The sequence below is a fragment of the Aquarana catesbeiana genome, linkage group LG03 (assembly GCF_042186555.1).
Source record: "Aquarana catesbeiana isolate 2022-GZ linkage group LG03, ASM4218655v1, whole genome shotgun sequence".
NCBI lineage: Eukaryota > Metazoa > Chordata > Amphibia > Anura > Ranidae > Aquarana > Aquarana catesbeiana.
Window position 1 is genome coordinate 259,445,356 of NC_133326.1, and position 20,163 is coordinate 259,465,518.

The 20,163-nt window shown below is 44.4% G+C and overlaps 1 protein-coding gene across 1 annotated transcript in view; it reads right to left on the reverse strand.

Annotated features, from left to right (window-relative positions):
- Window positions 1–9,998, reverse strand: part of ZDHHC17 (zDHHC palmitoyltransferase 17) — a gene marked incomplete in the record, with an annotated part of 86,524 nt that extends 76,526 nt beyond the window's left edge. Inside the window, 1 exon segment of the mRNA XM_073620007.1 lies at window positions 9,905–9,998. Coding sequence (XP_073476108.1) covers window positions 9,905–9,967 — 63 coding nt within the window.
- Window positions 9,999–20,163: the final 10,165 nt, after the last annotated feature.

Sequence of the window (20,163 nt, forward strand, 5' to 3'; positions counted from 1 at the left end):
CACGATTTCACTCCGCATGTCCGTCCCGATTTTGGCCGCGATTTCAGAAACATCTGTGCAGGTTTCTGCACAGATGTCAATGTAAATCACAGCCCGAAAAATCGCAAAAAGTAGTACAGAAACTACTTTTTGAAAACGGTGCGCGATTAGGACGTTGCCAGTGCCGCACCGATTTCAAAAAGTAGTTTTTGTACTACTGTTTGCGATTTCAGCTTGCGATCTCCATTGACATCTGTGCAGAAAGCCGTAAAGATGTCTATGAAATCGGGACTGACATGCAGGAGTGAAATCATGTGACTTCAGCTGAACTCGTACAGCTTAATTCCCGCAGCTCAGTGTGAACCTGGGCTTAAGGTCCATTCACACCACATGCATAGGAGTGCACTGGGCAGTGCTGACCCACAGTACACCACTCTCAATACATAACCACAAATATGGTTTAAGCAAGCAATAAAGCAACCTAGTGGCTTGTTATATTCTAAAAACTTTTTAGCAAAGCAACAGCACACTTATCAGGTCATTTCATTTGATGGCTCTATTCAAAAAGTGTGTGGTTGTATGCAAAAAAGCATCGGCATTGTGCCAGGTGTCAAGGAACATCAGCGTTTACGTGAGCGGTATGGGCCCCCTGCGGCTCCCTGGGCATAGGAAAACACAGAGCTTGAGCATAGGTTCAGACTAGTGCGATCTCAGACAACACAAGTGATTCACACCTGCACTGCGGGTGCCGATCACATGCGATGTCTGAGCAATGCGAGTTCAGCCATACAGTTGTATGGCTTTATATGAGAGTTCAGCCATACAGTTGTATGGCTTTATATGAGAGTTCAGCCATACAGTTGTATGGCTTTATATGAGAGTTCAGCCATACAGTTGTATGGCTTTATATGAGAGTTCAGCCATACAATTGTATGGCTTTATATGAGAGTTCAGCCATACAATTGTATGGCTGAACTTGCATTGGATTCACACAGAAAAAGGTGCAGGGACTTGTTTTTCCCCAGACTGGAATCGGATCGCATGGGTGTTCTCACCTATGCGATCCAATTCCTGTGCCAGTTCACAGTTCGCACTGCGATCTGACCTGGGAGTGTCATTAACAATGTATTGACCCCCGCAGCGGTTTGCAGAGGGTAGTGTGAACTTCCTGCGGGAGAGAAGTGATGCGCGAACCGGCGCTGTAATCAGGCTGGTTCCCGCATCGCACTAGTCTGAACCTAGGCTGAAGGTGCCCATAGATGGAGCAATTTTGGGTTTTTTTGATCAGCCCAAACGGAACTGATTTCCCCCCCATCTAAAATTATAAAGTTGTCGCTAACGCAAATATAAATATAACTTAGGTATTTAGTGCATAAATAATAACCACACAAATACAAAATTAAATGAAGAAAAGTCCTCAAAAAGGAACCAAGCACCAAAGAATGTCTGTGTGATAACAGGTGCTCTTATTTAGCTGGGCTTCACCTTCACTCGTGTGGGAGAAATACAAAGACTCACTAGATGGTTAAATCATGGGAGACTTCATATGCTCCGATCCTTTGGAAGGTAAAATGCATCCCTTGATGTAGCCTTGTGCCCATAGGACTATATGGCTCGGTTAAAGCAAAAAAAAAAAAAAAAAGAAAATATTCACACAGTGCAATATGCTTCAAAATAAACCAAATGGCAGGAATGGTAAAGTGCTCACCTACATTATAAGGTGCTAATGTGCTAGCACCAACGTGTACAGCGACAAATGCACCTTTTCCCAACATCTCAGCGTGCGTTCCACTACAGCAAGAAACCGGAACCAGCCGTACCGGAAAGGACTTCAGCATAGGGGCAAACTCGCAGCCTCAATGCATTTCATGGTCATCGGGAAGCTTCAGTGGGGACGGAAAGTATTCAGACCCCCTTACATTTTTCACTCTTTGTTATATTGCAGCCATTTGCTAAAATCATTTAAGTTCATTTTTTTTCCTCATTAATGTACACACAGCACCCCATATTGACAGAAAAACACAGAATTGTTGTCATTTTTGCAGATTTATTAAAAAAGAAAAACTGAAATATCACATGGTCCTAAGTATTCAGACCCTTTGCTCAGTATTTAGTAGAAGTACCCTTTTGATCTAATACAGCCATGAGTCTTTTTGGGAAAGATGCAACAAGTTTTTCACACCTGGATTTGGGGATCCTCTCCAGTTCTGTCAGGTTGGATGGTAAACGTTGGTGGACATCCATTTTTAGGTCTCTCCAGAGATGCTCAATTGGGTTTAAGTCAGGGCTCTGGTTGGGCCATTCAAGAACAGTCACAGAGTTGTTGTGAAGCCACTCCTTCGTTATTTTAGCTGTGTGCTTAGGGTCATTATCTTGTTGGAAGGTAAACCTTCGGCCCAGTCTGAGGTCCTGAGTACTCTGGAGAAGGTTTTCATTCAGGATATCCCTGTACTTGGCCGCATTCATCTTTCCCTCGATTGCAACCAGTCGTCCTGTCCCTGCAGCTGAAAAACACCCCCACAGCATGATGCTGCCACCACCATGCTTCACTGTTGGGACTGTATTGGACAGGTGATGAGCAGTGCCTGGTTTTCTCCACACATACCTCTTGGAATTAAGGCCAAAAAGTTCTATCTTGGTCTCATCAGACCACAGAATCTTCTTTCTCACCATCTTGGAGTCCTTCAGGTGTTTTTTTAGCAAACTCCATGTGGGCTTTCATGTGTCTTGCACTGAGGAGAGGCTTCCGTCAAGCCACTCTGCCATAAAGCCCCGACTGGTGGAGGGCTGCAGTGATGGTTGACTTTCTACAACTTTCTCCCATCTCCCGACTGCATCTCTGGAGCTCAACCACAGTGATATTTGGGTTCTTCTTTACCTCTTTCGCCAAGGCTCTTCTCCCCCTATAGCTCAGTTTGGCCGGACGGCCAGCTCTAGGAAGGGTTCTGGTTGCCTCAAACGTCTTCCATTTAAGGATTATGGAGGCCACTGTGCTCTTAAGAACCTTAAGTGCTGCAGAAATTTTTTTGTAACCTTGGCCAGATCTGTGCCTTGCCACAATTCTTTCTCTGAGCTCTTCAGGCAGTTCCTTTGACCTCATGATTCTCATTTGCTCTGACATGCACTGTGAGCTGTAAGGTCTTATATAGACAGGTGTGTGGTTTTCCTAATTGAGTCCAATCAGTATAATCAAACACAGCTGGACTCAAATGAAGGTGTAGAACCATCTCAAGGATGATCAGAAGAAATGGACAGCACCTGAGTTAAATATATGAGTGTCACAGCAAAGGGTGTGAATACATAGGACCATATGATATTTCAGTTTTTCTTTTTTTAATAAATCTGCAAAAATGTCAACAATTCTGTGTTTTTCTGTCAATATGGGGTGCTGTGTGTACATTAATGAGGAAAAAAAATGAACTTAAATGATTTTAGCAAATGGCTGCAATATAACAAATAGTGAAAAATGTAAGGGGGTCTGAATACTTTCCGTCCCCACTGTAGTTTATTCTGGTATTATTTAGGGTCCATTCACACCACATGCATAGGAGTGCACTGGGCAGCGCCGACCCGCAGTGCACCACTCTCAATACACGAAACACAAATATGGTTTAAGTGAGCAATAAAGCAACCTAGGGGCTTGTTATAGTCTAAACTTCTTAGCAAAGCAACAGAACACTTATCAGGTCATTTCATTTGATGGATCTATTCAAATGTATGTGGTTGTATGCAAAACAAATCATCGGCATTGTGCTAGGTGCCAAGTTACATCAGCGTTTACATGAGCTGTATGGGCCTCCTGCGGCTCCCAGGGCATAGGAAAAACACAGAGTTTGAAGGTGCCCATACATGAAGCAGTTTTTTTTTTTTTAATCAGCCCAAACTGAACAGATTCCCCCATCTACCTAAATGAGGTGGATGAAGGAATCCTCCTCACTGTGCTATTTTATTCTGACAGTTGACAATGATCAGTGCTGCAAGCGATTGGCTGCACAACTGAGCAAACAAAAAGTTTCCAACATGCCCGTTCATGAGAAATCGATCACGAGATTGACTTCTCACAAACAAGAACAGCCATAGAGGTATCAACATTTGGCCAGTGCCTGCAGAACGGGCAAAATGTCACTCCATCTATGGCTAGCTTTAAGCTAGAGCTCCCTTAAATGCCATAGGTATTCTCCTCACCCACACACTAAGGGCTTAATCACTCGTGCGACCAAGGAGGTGGTAAAAATATGTGACTGAGCCACGGTTTTACTACCCCACCTTAACCAAACCAGCAGCTAGAGGGAGCTGTACACATGCTGCAGCCAAAATATAGCCATCGTGCTCAGTGTGCACCACCATTGTCGAACAATGTCCCATTTAAATTAATGGGGCTGTGCTGAATATGGTTCTGGCACAGTTATGTGGGCTTTTCATGGTTAAAGTATGGTGGTGGGGGGGCCCTAGCACAGGTCTGCAGGTATTGCAATTACATTTAAGACTATGCAAAGATTACAGAATCTGTGCTAAGACACAGTAAAGTGCATAACTGTAACACATTGAAGCCCATTTGCAATGTGTTTACTTATGATATGCGTGCATTTTTTGTTGCATGGAGCGGTGTTATCTTGCAGTGTGTGGTGTGCTTATTTCCTATAACATCACTTTCTTCATGGTTGCTGATTAAATGTAGCGCAGGAAAACACAATGGTGGCAAGATGGTGCAGGAAGGGGAAACACATTTTTCTTATTAAACTTTATTTGTACTGTGCAATCACATTTGGACATTTTCCGTTGCAGAGGGAGGCACGGCATAGCATTGCTACAGTGATTTGTTGCGCAAAAATGATGCATACAACTAATCGATTAATCGACAACTAATTGATTATGCAATTAAAATGAGCCCTTTATAGTACAAAAAGCGCAAATAAATCGCTACTGTACTTACACAGTTCTACAGAAAAAAAAAAAAAAAAAAAAAATGAACCCTTTACAGTAGTGATTATCTGCTTTTTTTGTACTATAAAAAGGGGCAATTTTAGTTTTTTGTAATATTATATTACTAAACGTCTTAGACCTGGTTCACATCTATGTGTTTTTTGTTGCTTTTTGCAGAAACACACTACAGTTCATTTACATGGTTTCCTATGGTACACGTTCACATCTATGCTTTTTTGGAGAAGCTGCAGATAAGCATGTAAAGCGTTTTTGCAGAAATGTGTGTTTTTTAATCTCCCCGATGACAAACTGGCCAAAAAAATGCAAAACCATGTGTGTAAAAATCAAAACGCACTGCAGAAATAGATCAAAAGCAAACTACATAGGTGTGTACCGAGCCTTATGCTGGCCACACGGATCAATTTTCAGACGAGAATATTCAGACCAAAAATCTTTGTACATTCGCTGACTGAAAGAATGTGGTTTGAAATTTTTACTTGCTTTTAACGTTTCTGTTTTTAAAATGAATGTAATTTCTGAACAAAAACCACATACACTGTCTGATAATTCCTTTGACTGAGAAGTTTTCTATTATTTCCAAATTTTCCCATCACTGTGGTTTAAAATGAACGTCGATTTGACCCCGCTAACGATTAGAAAATCTAATAAACGTTCTTAAAATTACATTTTTTTTGAAGGAAGACATTGTTTTTTTAAATTAAAAAAAATTTGATCTGAGTCTGATGAAATTTACCAGATTCACCCTTTAATAGTATATACAGTATATGTCTCCTCTAATCGTTTATACAGTATACCTCCTCTAAGGCTGGATTCACACCTATGCAGTTTTAGTGCTTTTTGCATTTTGCAGATTTTCACTACAGAACGTGTTCCATAGGAAACCATGTTAAAGGGACTGTAGTGCAAATCTGCAAAATGCACTAAAACTGCATAGGTGTGAATCCAGCCTCAGGGCCAGTTCACACCACATGCAGTGCAGTACATTTTTTTTGTGCATCAAAAACGCATGGAAAGTAGGTTATATGGTTTTCAATGGCATAGTTCACACCAGTGCAGTCAGTTCCAGAAAAAAAAAAAAAAAAAAAAAAAAAAAAAAAGGAGAACATGCTGCATTTTTTTTCTGCACTGGAATGCTGTAAAACGCATCAAAAACGCACTGGAATGCACTAAAAATGCACTGAAACACACTTGTCCTTATTTAAGGTTAAGGAAAAAGAGGGGGGGGGGAAGCACTGGACTGCATCAAAAACGCACCAAAAACACATCAAAAACACGCATGCAGAAAAGCACCTGGAAGGCATCCGGACTGTGTTTCTATGGTGTGAACTGGCCCTTATAGTGTATACAGTATATCTCTTCTGTCTGTTATTCTCAGAGTGGTTTAGTTATTTTGCTTCCTAACCATATAGTTGGTTATTTATATTTATCACTGCATAGAGATATTTAAGAATACATTTCTTAAACTGTACATATATTAACTAAATTATACACCACACTTTTAAGGTTTTTAACAGATTAATGGAAACAATAATCGGCCAACTAATCGATTATGAAAATAATCGTTAGTTGTAGTCCTACATGCAACATTTTACCAGAGTGCAAGGCAATGCATCGCATAGGTGAGAACACCACCAATTGCCACCAATGTTAATTTCCCTTGATATTGTCTTAGTCAGCGCCACACAATGGCTCTGGTGGGAACCAGCCCTTAGGGCTCATTTGCACTTGTGCAGTGACCTGTGCTTTTTATTCTACATGCCCTGTCCACACTACAATGGGGCCCTCAGATCTGTCTGTATGTTTCTACATCCATGATGAGCTGCAGTACATACAATGTTCCTTTAATAAATGTTAAAGTAGTTCTAAAATCTAACTTTTTTTTTTTACCTTAATACATTCTCTGCTCTACTGTAAAAACATCTCTCCTAGCCCCTGGCTCCTGTCACCCCTTCAGGGCTGTCCTGGCTGCAGCACTGCTCCTCCACTTCCTGGTCTCAAAAAGGAGACACTGAGGGCAGGGAAGCCATAGGCTCCTAATGCTGTCATTCAAACTCCTGTCAGGAAGTAGTGGGGCGTGGATTACCAGTGCTGTGTGTGTCTATGGATGCATATCGTCTGGCTCAGAAGCTGGGGCATGGGTGCCTCCTTAGTGCCCGAACTGTTAGGAAGTTATGTGGAGGAGGGAGAAGACGACAGCGCAGGCAGGGGAGTGCCAAAGAGGAGGTAAAGAATCTTTCTATGCAACGTAGTTACACAGAGCAGGCAAGTAAAACATCTCCTTTTTATTGTAACAAAAAAGTAATCCTTAAGAGCCGGTTCACACGGGGGCGACTTGTCAGGCGACCTAACCGCCTGACATGTCGCCTCCCGTTCTGTACAACGGAACCGTTCTAATCGGAGCGACGCAAGTCGCTCCGACTTAGAAAAAAGGTTCCTGTACTACTTTGGGGGCGACTTGCATAGACTTCTATACAGAAGTCGTTTTGCAAGTCGCCGTGGCAGTCGTGTGCAGGTCGCCTCGGTGAGGCGACCTGCAAGTCGTGCCGCTTCTAGTGTGAACCGGCTCTTAGTATCATGTTATGGAAAGAAAAAAAAAAAAAAAAAACAGTGCCTTGCTCTATGAAACAGAAGTCACCACTCACACAGGAAGTTGGATTGTGCAGGAGAGTGGGAATGGACCCTGAGCAACATTTTGAAAAACAGCACAGAGCATTTAAAGTTATAAACCCTTACATATACCCAGTGGAGGGACTGGCTTCAGCTTATACACAGAGATTAAACAAATCCTCCTACATAAAGTTGTATCTGTCCATCTGCAGTCTTCTCTACATCCTTTCAAAGTGCTGAATTTTATTCTAAGCTCTGCAGAGGGTAACTTCAGTTTATCGTCCCCTTTTTTTCTAAAATCTGACAAGCTTTAAATTAAGTTCACCTTCCTTCTTTTTTTTTTTTTTTCTAAATTCCAGCTCCCCTATGTACCAATATATCATTAATGGACTTATTTTGCAAAAATAAAACAGCTTTCCATTAATTCTACACAGGCTTAACTCACTCTCTTCATAAAACCATTTAAAAACACTGCTCGATTACTTCTGCCTTACTTCCTGATCAGAATTTAGGTCATGACACAGGAAGGAGTTGACCAGCTGAGGGTAGATGATGCAGGGTGTGTGCTAATGAGATCAGCTGGTCAACTCTTTCCTGTGTCATGACCTAAAGTCTGTTCAGGAAGTAAGTAAGTGAGGTAAGCCTGTGTAGGATTAAATGGAAAGCTGTTCTATTATTGCAAAATAAGTACATTGATGCTATATTGGTACATAGGGGAGCTTGAATTTAGAAAACAAAAAAAAGGAAGGAAGGTGAACTTATTTTAAAGCTTGTCAGAGTTCAGAAAAAAAAAGGGGACGGGAAGCTGAAGTTACCCTCTGCAGAGCTTAGTGAGGAGAGTTCTGAGAGATGATTGGAGAAAAGCGAGATGAGGATGTCAGTCTGCCAGAGTTCCCTCCCGTCACCTTTTTTCTCTTGGTGTCAGGAAAACTTGTCAGAAGTGATTTATGCTGATAGCAGAGGAACAAAGCAGCAGACAAAAGTGACACTGTATGCTCTTAACTGAGACAAGCATACACTATGGAGGGATATGTTTTGTTCATATTTTACGTTTGAGGTTTACAACCACTTTAACCTCCTGGGGCCGGGTCATGTAAAAATTGGGCTGAACTTTACTTCTCATGTAATCATCTAACACACATATAGGCCCAGGCATATTGACTTTTTAATGACAGTTTTTTTTTTTTTTTATAAACCATAAAAAAATAAAAATAAAAAAAAGGGGGAAGAATGGACAAGCAGCATGGGACCTTGGACCCCGTAAAACCATATTTATAGATCAGATGTCAGCAGACAGATCAAACTGTACCCAGGACTCCAGAATCCAATCACAGATCTCCGCTGTGTGTGTACAACCAGATCTATGGAAATAAATAGATTTCATCCAGCTCAGCCTGTACACAGGATTCCAGAATGCAGTCAGATATCTCCAGTGTGTATACAATCAGATCTATGTATATATCATCCAGATCAGACTGTATACAAGATTCCAGAATACACTCACAGATCTCTGCTGTGTACAATCAGATCTATGTATATATCATCCAGATCAGACTGTATATAAGATTCCAGAATACACTCACAGATCTCTGCTGTATACAATCAGATCTATGTATATATCATCCAGATCAGACTGTATATAAGATTCCAGAATACACTCACAGATCTCTGCTGTATACAATCAGATCTATGTATATATCATCCAGATCAGACTGTATATAAGATTCCAGAATACACTCACAGATCTCTGCTGTGTACAATCAGATCTATGTATATATCATCCAGATCAGACTGTATATAAGATTCCAGAATACACTCACAGATCTCTGCTGTGTACAATCAGATCTATGTATATATCATCCAGATCAGACTGTATATAAGATTCCAGAATACACTCACAGATCTCTGCTGTGTGTATACAATCAGATCTATGTAGAGTTCAATCCCAGGTGTCCGGTGTGTATACAGTGCTCCGGGTTGTCCCTCCTCTGGGGGGACAGATGGTCAGCTGATGGGAAGGGGGGGGGGCCCTAACATACACAAGGGGCCACAATGTTTTGATCACACCTGTCTCCGTTCCCCGACTGTCAGTCAGATCGGTGACCCCGGGGTTCAGACATGACACATCCGGGGGAGTCAGTGACAGTCCCCGATCATGCAGTGATGGGAGGCCAGCTATGGTGTCCCGGGACTGGCTGATAACGTTCCCGGTATACACACAGGCCGCGATGCTCCCCTGCACCTCCCTGAGCATCTTCTATAGCAGCGGACACACCGCCCCCGGCCACCAGCCCGTCCATTATTGGGGGCCCCCTCCCCGAATTCTAGCACCCTGCCACCCCGGTGCCCGGCCCGCCGATGACAACCAACTCACCTCCGGGTGCAGAATCGGGACGCAGCCAGCGTCTTTCTCATACTCCTCCATAGTGTCAGCCATCTTGGTGTTAAATCCCCCGCTGCATGCTGGGTAATGAGGAGCCAGAGGGAGAGGCTGACACACACAGGGCAGGATGGTGCTGAGCTCGGCTCACATGTCTGAATGAAGCATGAGCTATCCACCCATTCATTAATAAAGCAGCCTGGGCTGTACACAGTGACCTGAGGGTGACACACACACCAATTCAACAACTTTATACAGAAAATAAAGACAAAAAGTTTGGTGGAGCTGTTCACCGATGTGCCACAGCTGCCATTACTAATGGAGGATGGAAGGCCACTTTTCTGGGTTAGGACAAGACTTGGCGGGACATCGTATAGGACAGTTGTGGAAATTAGAGAGGGCCCCAACATGACGCTTCCAGAGGGCCACATATTAGCAGCTCGTTTCCATGCGTTGAGCTTCATAGCATTGAGTTACGCATCCCTCTGTATTTATTACCGCAATGCACCCTGAAGAAAAGGTGGGAGTAAAGTAAGTACCATTAGTAACAGTACTGGTAAACCCCAGCTTTAGTGTCAGTGGATCCAATAGTAAACCCCATCATTCATGTCAGTGGACCAAATATTAACCCCCAGAATTGGTATCGGGGGACACAAGAATGACCCCCAGCATTGGTGTCTGTTGCCCAAAAATAAAACCCAGCATAGTTTTCAGTGGACCCAATAATAATATTCAGCATAGTTGTCAGTGGACCCAATAATAATATCCAGCATAGTTGTCAATGGACCCAATAATAATATCCAGCATAGATGTCAGTGGACCCAATAATAATATCCAGCATAGTTGTCAATGGACCCAATAATAATATCCAGCATAGATGTCAGTGGACCCAATAATAATATCCAGCATAGTTGTCAATGGACCCAATAATAATATCCAGCATAGATGTCAATGGACCCAATAATAATATCCAGCATAGTTGTCAATGGACCCAATAATAATATCCAGCATAGATGTCAGTGGACCCAATAATAATATCCAGCATAGTTGTCAATGGACCCAATAATAATATCCAGCATAGATGTCAGTGGACCCAATAATAATATCCAGCATAGTTGTCAGTGGACCCAATAATAATATCCAGCATAGTTGTCAATGGACCCAATAATAATATCCAGCATAGTTGTCAATGGACCCAATAATAATATCCAGCATAGTTGTCAGTGGACCCAATAATATCCTCCAGCATAGTTGTCAGTGGACCCAATAATATCTGCAGCATAGTTGTCAGTGGACCCAATAATAACTCCAGCATAGTTATCAGTGGACCCAATAATAACTCCAGCATAGTTATCAGTGGACCCAATAATAACTCCAGCATAGTTATCAGTGGACCCAATAATAACTCCAGCATAGTTGTCAGTGGACCCATTACTAATATCCAGCATAGTTGTCAGTGGACACAATAATAATATCCAGCATAGTTGTCAGTGGAGCCAATATTAAATATCCAGCATTGGCATCAGTGGACTCAATAAAACCCACAGCATTTGTGTCACTGTAACTAATAACAACCCCCATCATTGATGCCAGTGAAGCCAATAGTAACCCCAGTATTGGTCTCAGTGGAGCCAATAACATTCCCCCCCCCATTCATGTTAGTGGACCCAATAGTAACACCATCATTGATGTCAGTGGGCCCAACATTATCCCTCAGAATTGATGTCAGTGGACCCAGTAATAACTGAAATCATTGATGTCAGTGGGCCCAATAATAACCCTGGCATAGTTGTCAGTGGACCCAATAATAACCCCCCATTGATATCAGTGGACCCAGTAATAACCCCTCATTGGTGTCAGTGGACCCAGTAATAACCCCTCATTGGTGTCAGTGGACCCAGTAATAACCCCCATTGGTGTCAGTGGACCCAGTAATAACCCGCTATTGGTGTCAGTGGACCCAGTATTAACCCCCAACATTGGTGTCAGTAGACCAATTGATATTCTTCAGCATTGGTGTCAGTGGACCCAATAATAACCTCCAGAATAGGTGTCAGTGAACCCAAAAATTAACCTCCAGCATTTATGTCAGTGGAACCAATAACAACCCCCATTATTGATGTCAGTGGAGCCAATAATAACCCCAGCATTGGTCTCAGTGGAGCCAATAACAACCCCCCATGCATGTTAGTGGACCCAATAGTAACATCATCTTTGATGTCAGTAAACCCAATAATAATTGATGTCAGTGGATCCAATATTAACTCCCAGAATTGATGCCATTGGACCCAATAATAATTGAAATCATTGATGTCAGTGGGCCCAATAATAACCCCAGCATAGTTGTCAGTGGACCCAATAATAATCCCCCATTGGTGTCAGTGGACATATTGATAACCCTCATCACTGGTTTCATTGGACACAGTAGTAACTCCCAGCAGAAGTATCAGTGACAGTAATATTAACCCCCAGCATTGGTGTCAGTGGACATGTGAATAACCCCCAGCATTGGTATTACACAGTTACATAGTTGGGTTGAGAAAAAAGACACTTGTTCTTTAAGTTCAACCAATAGAAAAAAATGTAAAGAAAGCCCCCATTTACACAATTCTATAGCCATAGTTGCTCCAGAAGAAGGCAAATAGTGGACACATTATAAACACCCATCATTGGTGTCAGTGGACTGAATAATAGCCCCCAACATTGGTGTCAGTGGATCCAATAACAACCTCCATCCTTCATGTCAGTAGACCCAATTTTAACCCCAGCATTTGTGTTAGTGAACCCGATAATAGGCCCCAGTATTGGTGTCAGTGGACCCAATAGAAACCATCATCATTGATGTCGGTTTAATAACGGTGTCGGAGTAATAACACTCATCATTGATGTCAGTGGACCAAATAATAAACCCCATCGTTGATGTCAGTAAACCAAATAATAACTCCAACCAATAATGTCAGTGGACTCAATAATAACCCCCAGCATTGGTGTCAGTGGACCCAATAATAACCCCAAGCATTGGTTTCAGTGGACCCAATAGAAAACCCCCAGTATTGGTGTCAGTGGACCCTAAAATAACCCCCAATATTGGTGTCAGTGGACCCAATAATAACCCCGAGTATTTGTGTCAGTGGACCCAATAAATAACTCCCATCATTGGAAACAGTAGTAAACTACAGCATAGGTCTCAGTGACAGTAATAATCCCCAGCATTGGTGTCAGTGGACATATGATTAACCCCCAGCATTTGTGTTAAACAGGTTGAAAAAATACACTAGTCCATCTAGTTCAACCAACAGAAAAAAAACTAATAGCCTCCATATACACAATTCTATACCCACAGATGACCCAAAGGAAGGCAAATAGTGGACACAATAATAACCCCATCATTGGTTTCAGTGGACCCCTCCATTGATATTAGTGGGCCTAATAATATCCCCCAGCATTGGTGTAAGTGGACCCAATAAATAACCCTCATCATTGGTTTCATTGGACACAGTAGTATCTCAGCATTGGTGCCAGTGGACCCAATAACAACCCCCAGCATTGGTGTCAGTGGACCCAATAACAACCCCCATCATTCATGTTAGTGGACATAATAATAAACTCCATTATTGTTGTCAGTGGACGAAACAATAACCCCCAGCATCAGTGGACACAATAATAACCCCCAGCATTGATGTCAGTGGACACAAAAATAACCCATATCATTGGTATCAGTGGGCTCGGTAATAACCCCCATAATTGGTGTAAGTGACTGCAATAATAATTCTCAGCATTATGTGTCAGTGGAGCCAATAAATAACCCCCAGAATTTGTCTAAGGCGGGGTTCACACCTATGCGAATTGGAAGCGGGTTTCCTCCACATCCAATTCGCATAGCAGGAGAATGTGACCGGTTCTCTATAGAGCCAGTTCACATATCTCCGAGGCGGCTGTGAAACGCACTGCACAGAAACGCTGTGCTTCTTTGGCTTCATTTCAGGGCCGAATTGAGGCAAAGATTCAGCCCTGATTCGTCCCTGAAACGGAGAACAGGGAGGCACAGCGTTCCTGTGAGATCCGCGGTCGGTTTAGGTGTGAACCTGGCCTCAGTGCAAATAATTATAACCCCACACCTTTGGTGTCAGTGGATACAATAATAACCCTCAACATTGGTTTCAGGGATCAAAATAATAACTCCAAGCATTGGTGTATGTGGGTGCAATAAAAACCCTCATCATCAATATCAGTGGACACAATAATAAATCCCCAGCATGTATCAATTACCACAATAAAACCCCCCAGCATTGTGCCAGTGACAGCAATAAAAAAAAAAAAAAAAAAAAAAAAAAAAAAAAAAACAACATTGATGGTCAGTGGCAGTGCTATTTAAACCCTCATTTATCAGTAGTCAATGGTAATTTCTGTTAACCCCTCTACCCCCTTAATCTCCCTTTTGATGGTCAGTGGCAGGGTTATTTAAAACACTCCCTACATTGGTATTCAGTGACAGTGTTCATTAACCTCTGCATTGGTGCTTAGTACCACTGCTGTTAACCCCCACACACACACATATTGGTACTCGGTAGCAATGTTAATTACCCCCTCCCCATTGGTGGTCAGTGGTGGTGCTGTTTTTCTCAAGTCGTCTTCCAGGATGGCACCCTGAGAGATAACTGGTCCACCTGACAGGAAACACAATCAAGATAGAGGTTAAAAACCCCGCCCCTCCCTGTGTTCCTCAGTTTTTTATTGTGTTTCCCCACAGCGAAACAGTTTATTTTTTTCTGTTAATAGACCTAAGGCCATGGGCTGGAGGTCTCCCCCTGGGAACTAGACCGCAGGCTTGAGAAGCCTCTGGGTCTGGTAGGGCTTGCCCTTCCTGGGGGGGTTTTCCCCTATCTTTCTCAGGGGGGTGGTGAAGAGCCCCCTTGAGAACTGGAGGACCCTGGGCACAGTGGAGGTCCCCAGAACTCCAGGGACCACTATTCCTGCTCCCTTTTTCCTTACCTGATGGAGTCAGGTGGTTGAAACTTGCCGTCTCTTTAGGAGGTCCGTATGCTCTCCCCTCCACTCGGGGCGCCGGCGGCATGTGTTGTTCGTCCGGCGCCATTTTGGGGTGGATCTTTCCTCCTGTGGGAGGAAGTGAGGTCACGGCGCGCCCGTTGCTAGAGCGCGGTTTCCAGTCCTACGGGCCTCGGGAATATAGCTGCAGCGTCTGGAGCAGTGTGGGAAAGCCCGCAGCTCAGTTTACTGCGGAGGGCTACAAGAAGCCTAAACAGGAGGGGACTCCTTTCAAAGGAGGCAGCATTACTAGGCAAGGAGCAGGCGTCCACCACTCACTAGCTTCGATATGGAGCAAGAGGAGTCTACTTCAGCAGCCGTTCTGGAGGCCACTGGGGGTGAGTCTACCGAGCTAGAGGGATTGACCTTGGTCTGTTTTCCTTACTGGCTAAAATGGGCTTCTTTTCTTTCAGAGACAGAGGTTGCCCAGAGTGTTGCCAGTAGACCTAAGTCCAAAAATCCTTCCCGGTCCAATAGGTGTGGGTATTGCAATGACAAATTGGCAGCAGAACACACAAAGCCATTTTGTTACAAATGCATACACAAGTTGTTTGGGAAGGAGACTTCGGAGGTTATGAGAGACTTTCTCTCAGTTCAGTCTGAAATGCTGTCCACCCTTAAGGCCTTTGAGGCAAGTCTGAGTGCTAGGCAGAATAGCAGAGAGGGCTCATCCTCTCAGGGAAGTGCTTCTACAAGTAGTAGGTTGGTAAGCACTGTACCACAGAGACCACTATCTTCTCAGGACTCTGAGGAGGAAGCGGAGGAGGTGGAAGACCCGAATCGTAGTCTCCTTGAGGAAGGGGAAGATATAGATGATAGCCAGGAGGAGGAGGGACACTCCAGGCCAGGCAGGCATATCTTTTCAAAAGATGATATGGAGGATCTCCTAGGGGCAATTTATGCTTCAGGGGAAATCCAAGAACCTGAGGCACAGATTTCTGCCCAGGATAGGATGTATCAGGGTTTGACTAAAGCTCAGTCCAGGGTTTTACCTATCCACCAGTCTCTCAAAGAGATTATTCTAAGGGAGTGGAAGGAGCCAGAAAAGAAACTTCTAAGATTTAAGACCTGGAAGTGCAGGTGCCCTTTCAAGGAGGAGGAGGAGGAGAAGTTTTTTAAATACCCAGACTTGACGCATCCTTAGCCCAAGTGTCCAAACAATCAGATCTATCTTTTGAAAACGCAGGTAACATTCGGGATCAAATGGACCGTAGGTCCGAGACCCTTTTGCGCAGAGCCTGGGAGGCCAACGCAGCGGCGTTAAGCCCAGCATTAGCATCAGCCTGTATAGCCAGAAATACGGATATGTGGCTTAATAAATTGATGGATCATGTAGCAGGTACTTTCAAGTCCAAAGAGCTGTTGGACTCCTTGGAAGTCATTGGTAAGGCGGTTGCCTTTCTTGCGGATGCTGCAGTCAAAACCGTACGTACCTCGGCAAAGACGGCAGCTCTTCTTAATTCAGCCAGAAGAGCCATATGGGTTAAGACTTGGGATGGGGATCACACATCCAAAACAAGATTGTGTGGTCTACCTTTTGAGGGATCCCTCCTGTTTGGTGCAGGGTTGGACCAGAACCTCTCCAGATCCACGGAGAAAGGAAAGAAATTTCCTGTGAAACCTAAGAAGGGTAAAAAATTTTTTCGAGGCCCCCAGGTCAACAACCGTTTTAAAGACCGTAAGGAGGGCAAGAAATGGGGTACTGGAAAAGGCAAACAGAAAGGAGGTCTCCTTTTCTCCGGCCCAAAGGCTGCAGACAAGGATTCCAAGTGACGCCAGCACCAGAGTAGGGGGGAGGCTCTCACAATTTGTCACACAGTGGGAGCAGGTCTCTCGGAGCCCTCTTGTCCTTCAATGTATAAGAGAAGGCTACAGACTAGAGTTTGCTTTCAGACCTCCCCAATCCTTTCTCCTAACTTTTCTACCCAGAGAGAGACCAAAGGCTGTAGGTCTCATAGAGAGTGTAGGAAAGTTGGCAGACCAGGAGGTCATCCTCTCAGTATCGTTGGATCAACGAGGACGGGGTTTTTATTCCCATGTCTTCGTGGTTCCAAAACCATACGGAAAGTACCGGTTGATTTTGAATCTAAAGAGATTAAACACTTTCCTGCGATATAAGAAATTTCGCAGGGAGTCGGTGTACACAGTCAGAAAGCATTTGATGAAAGAGGTTTTTATGGCCACCATAGACCTAAAGGATGCATATCTGCATGTTCCCATTCTTCCGGAGCACCAGGCATTCCTCGGTTTTGCTATTTACACAGATCAGGGTACCCAACATTGGCAGTTTCGGGCCCTACCCTTCGGGTTGGCAGCCAGCCCAAGAGTCTTTACAAAGATTCTAGCAGAGGTCATCTCCTACCTACACCTTCAGGGAATCTCTCTGATCCCTTACCTAGACGACCTTTTGGTCTACAACCTCTCCAGGCAGTCCCTTCTCCTGGTTCTGGACAAGGTGATATGCACCTTGGAGTCCCTGGGATGGCTGATCAGTCTCGAAAAGTCCTCCCTGACTCCATCTCAGACCAAGCTCTACCTGGGACTGTGGGTGGACTCGGTGGCTCAGAAGCTGCTCCTTCCACAGGAAAGAGTAAAAGCGCTGATCTCTTCGGTATCCTCAATCTTAGATCAGAGGGTAGCCCCCCGAAGACTGATCATGAGAACTCTGGGGCTCATGACTTCATGTATTCCTGCAGTACCTTGGGCCCAGCTCCACTCCAGATCCCTTCAAAACTTCCTGCTCTCCTCATGGGACGGAAAGAGGGACTCATTGGACATTCCAGTCTTCATCCCTTGAGAGGTAAGGAAGTCTCTTCTTTGGTGGCTCAACCCTCAGAGATTGGGGGCAGGTCATCTTTGCTCCCAGTTCAAGCCTGTCAGGGTAACAACCGATGCAAGCTCCTGGGGATGGGGGGCCCATATAGAGGAGCTTCAGGCTCAGGGTGTATGGGACAGAATACAAAGAACTGCTTCTTCCAATTTCAGGGAACTACTAGCAGTCAGAGAGGCTCTGAAAGCGTTCGAGAGCAGAATCAGAGGGAGAGAAGTACAAATTCTCTCCGACAATTCTACAATGGTGGCTTTCCTGAATCGTCAGGGGGGTACACGGTCTCACTCCCTGATGAGGTTGGTGCAGGAAATCCTGGAATGGGCAGAACAAAGAATACCCTCGATCTCTGCGGTACATATAAGGGGGGTTTTCAACATAAAAACAGATTTCCTCAGTCGGCAGACAGTTCAACAGGGGGAATGGGAATTAAATCCCGAGGTGTTCTCTCTTGTGTGTCAGCAGCTGGGCACACCAGAGATAGACCTCTTCGCCCGCAGGGCAAACAGGAGAGTCAGGAGATTCTTTTCCTTCTCCAGGGAGGAGGGGTCCGAGGGGGTGGACGCTTTAGCTCAGGAATGGGATTTCAGTCTAGCCTATGTCTTCCCCCCCTTATACCTGATCCCGAGAATCCTTCAAAGACTGATTTGGGCCAAGGGCAATCTGATCTTGATTGCCCCCTGGTGGCCCAAGAGGACCTGGTTTCCCACTCTGTGGAACTGGGCGGTAACCTCTCCGCTTCATCTTCCAGAGCGTTGGGATCTTCTGCTTCAGGGTCCTCTTTACCATCTGAACCCCGGATTTTTCAAACTAATGGCCTGGCTTTTGAGAGGGAGCAAGCAAGGGGTGCTCTGAGAGAGTAATCGACACCCTTTTGCTGAGCAGAAGGCCGGTGACTAGACGCATTTATGCTAGGGTCTGGGGGGTCTTCTCCCGTTGGTGTGAAATGAGAGGGATCTCTCAGCAGGATATTCCAGTGATCTTAGACCTCCTGCAGGAAGGAGTGGATCGAGGTTTGGCAACCAAGACCCTTAGGGTTCAGGTGGCAGCTTTGTCTAGCTTTCTGGACAAAAGATTGGCTCTAGATCCTTTGGTAAAGAGAAATGAATAAATTTCCACTGTAGGATTTATCTTTAGTCTTAGAGGCCCTGACCAGGGCGCCTTTTGAGCCGTTGGCTCAGTCTTCAGTTAGATTGCTTTCTTTTAAGACTACCTTCCTTCTGGCTGTTACTACGGCCAGAAGGGTGGGCGATTTGCATGCTCTTTCTATGAAGGAGCCTTTTTTTCGCCTATTGGAGGACAGAGTCATTCTCAGGCAGGACCCTTTGTACCTTCCTAAGGTCGCTTCTCGCTTCCATAGGTCGCAGGAGATTATCTTACCATCCTTCTGTGTCAACCCACAGAACGAGAAGGAGAGGGCTTCATACACTAGATGTCAGAAGATGTCTGTTGCTTTACTTAGAGAGAGTAAGGGAATTCAGAAAATCACAGCATCTGTTGGTCAGTTTTTGTGGCACTAGGAGAGGTGAGCAGGCTTCAAGGACGATTATTACTAGATGGATTAGACAGGCTATTTCCATAACTTACGAACAAACAGATAAGACAGTCCCAGCTAATCTTAAAGCTCACTCTACAAGGTCTCTGGCAACCTCTTGGGCAGAAAGGGCCGGAGCATCGGTAGATCAAATTTGTAAAGCAGCAACATGGTCAAGTCAGAACACGTTCCTGAAACATTACAGAATGGAACTTCTGTCACCCCAGGACCTGGCCTTCGGCAGAAAGGTCCTGCAGGTTGTTGTCCCGCCCTAAGGTAGGCCTGAGCTACTTGCTCTTCTCTCAGGGTGCCGTCCTGGAAGACGACTTGAGAAAATGATCAGTTACACTTACCGGTAACGTTGTTTCTGGGAAGTCTTCCAGGACGGCAGGTCTACTTCCCACCCGGTTTGTATTTTACTATATAGTTATACATTTGGAGGTGTTTTTCACTTTCGTGCACTGGTGTGGGTCAATACTTTTTTACAACTGAGGAACACAGGGAGGGGCGGGGTTTTTAACCTCTATCTTGAATGTGTTTCCTGTCAGGTGGACCAGTCATCTCTCAGGGTGCCGTCCTGGAAGACTTCCCAGAAACACCGTTACCGGTAAGTGTAACTGGTCATTTTCCCCACCTACACACACGCACACATTGGTCAGTGGCAGTGTTGTTAAACCTCCATGTCATTCCAGTGCTGGCCGGTGACACTTTCAAGATCCTACTCGGGCATCTGGGCCACATCCTGTTTTTAGCCACTGACATCACATGCACTGTACCTGAACATGACTTTCAGCTTGCTACCGAGTCTTCCCAAGGAGTTTGTTTCTTGCTTGTTCCTTCTTTGGA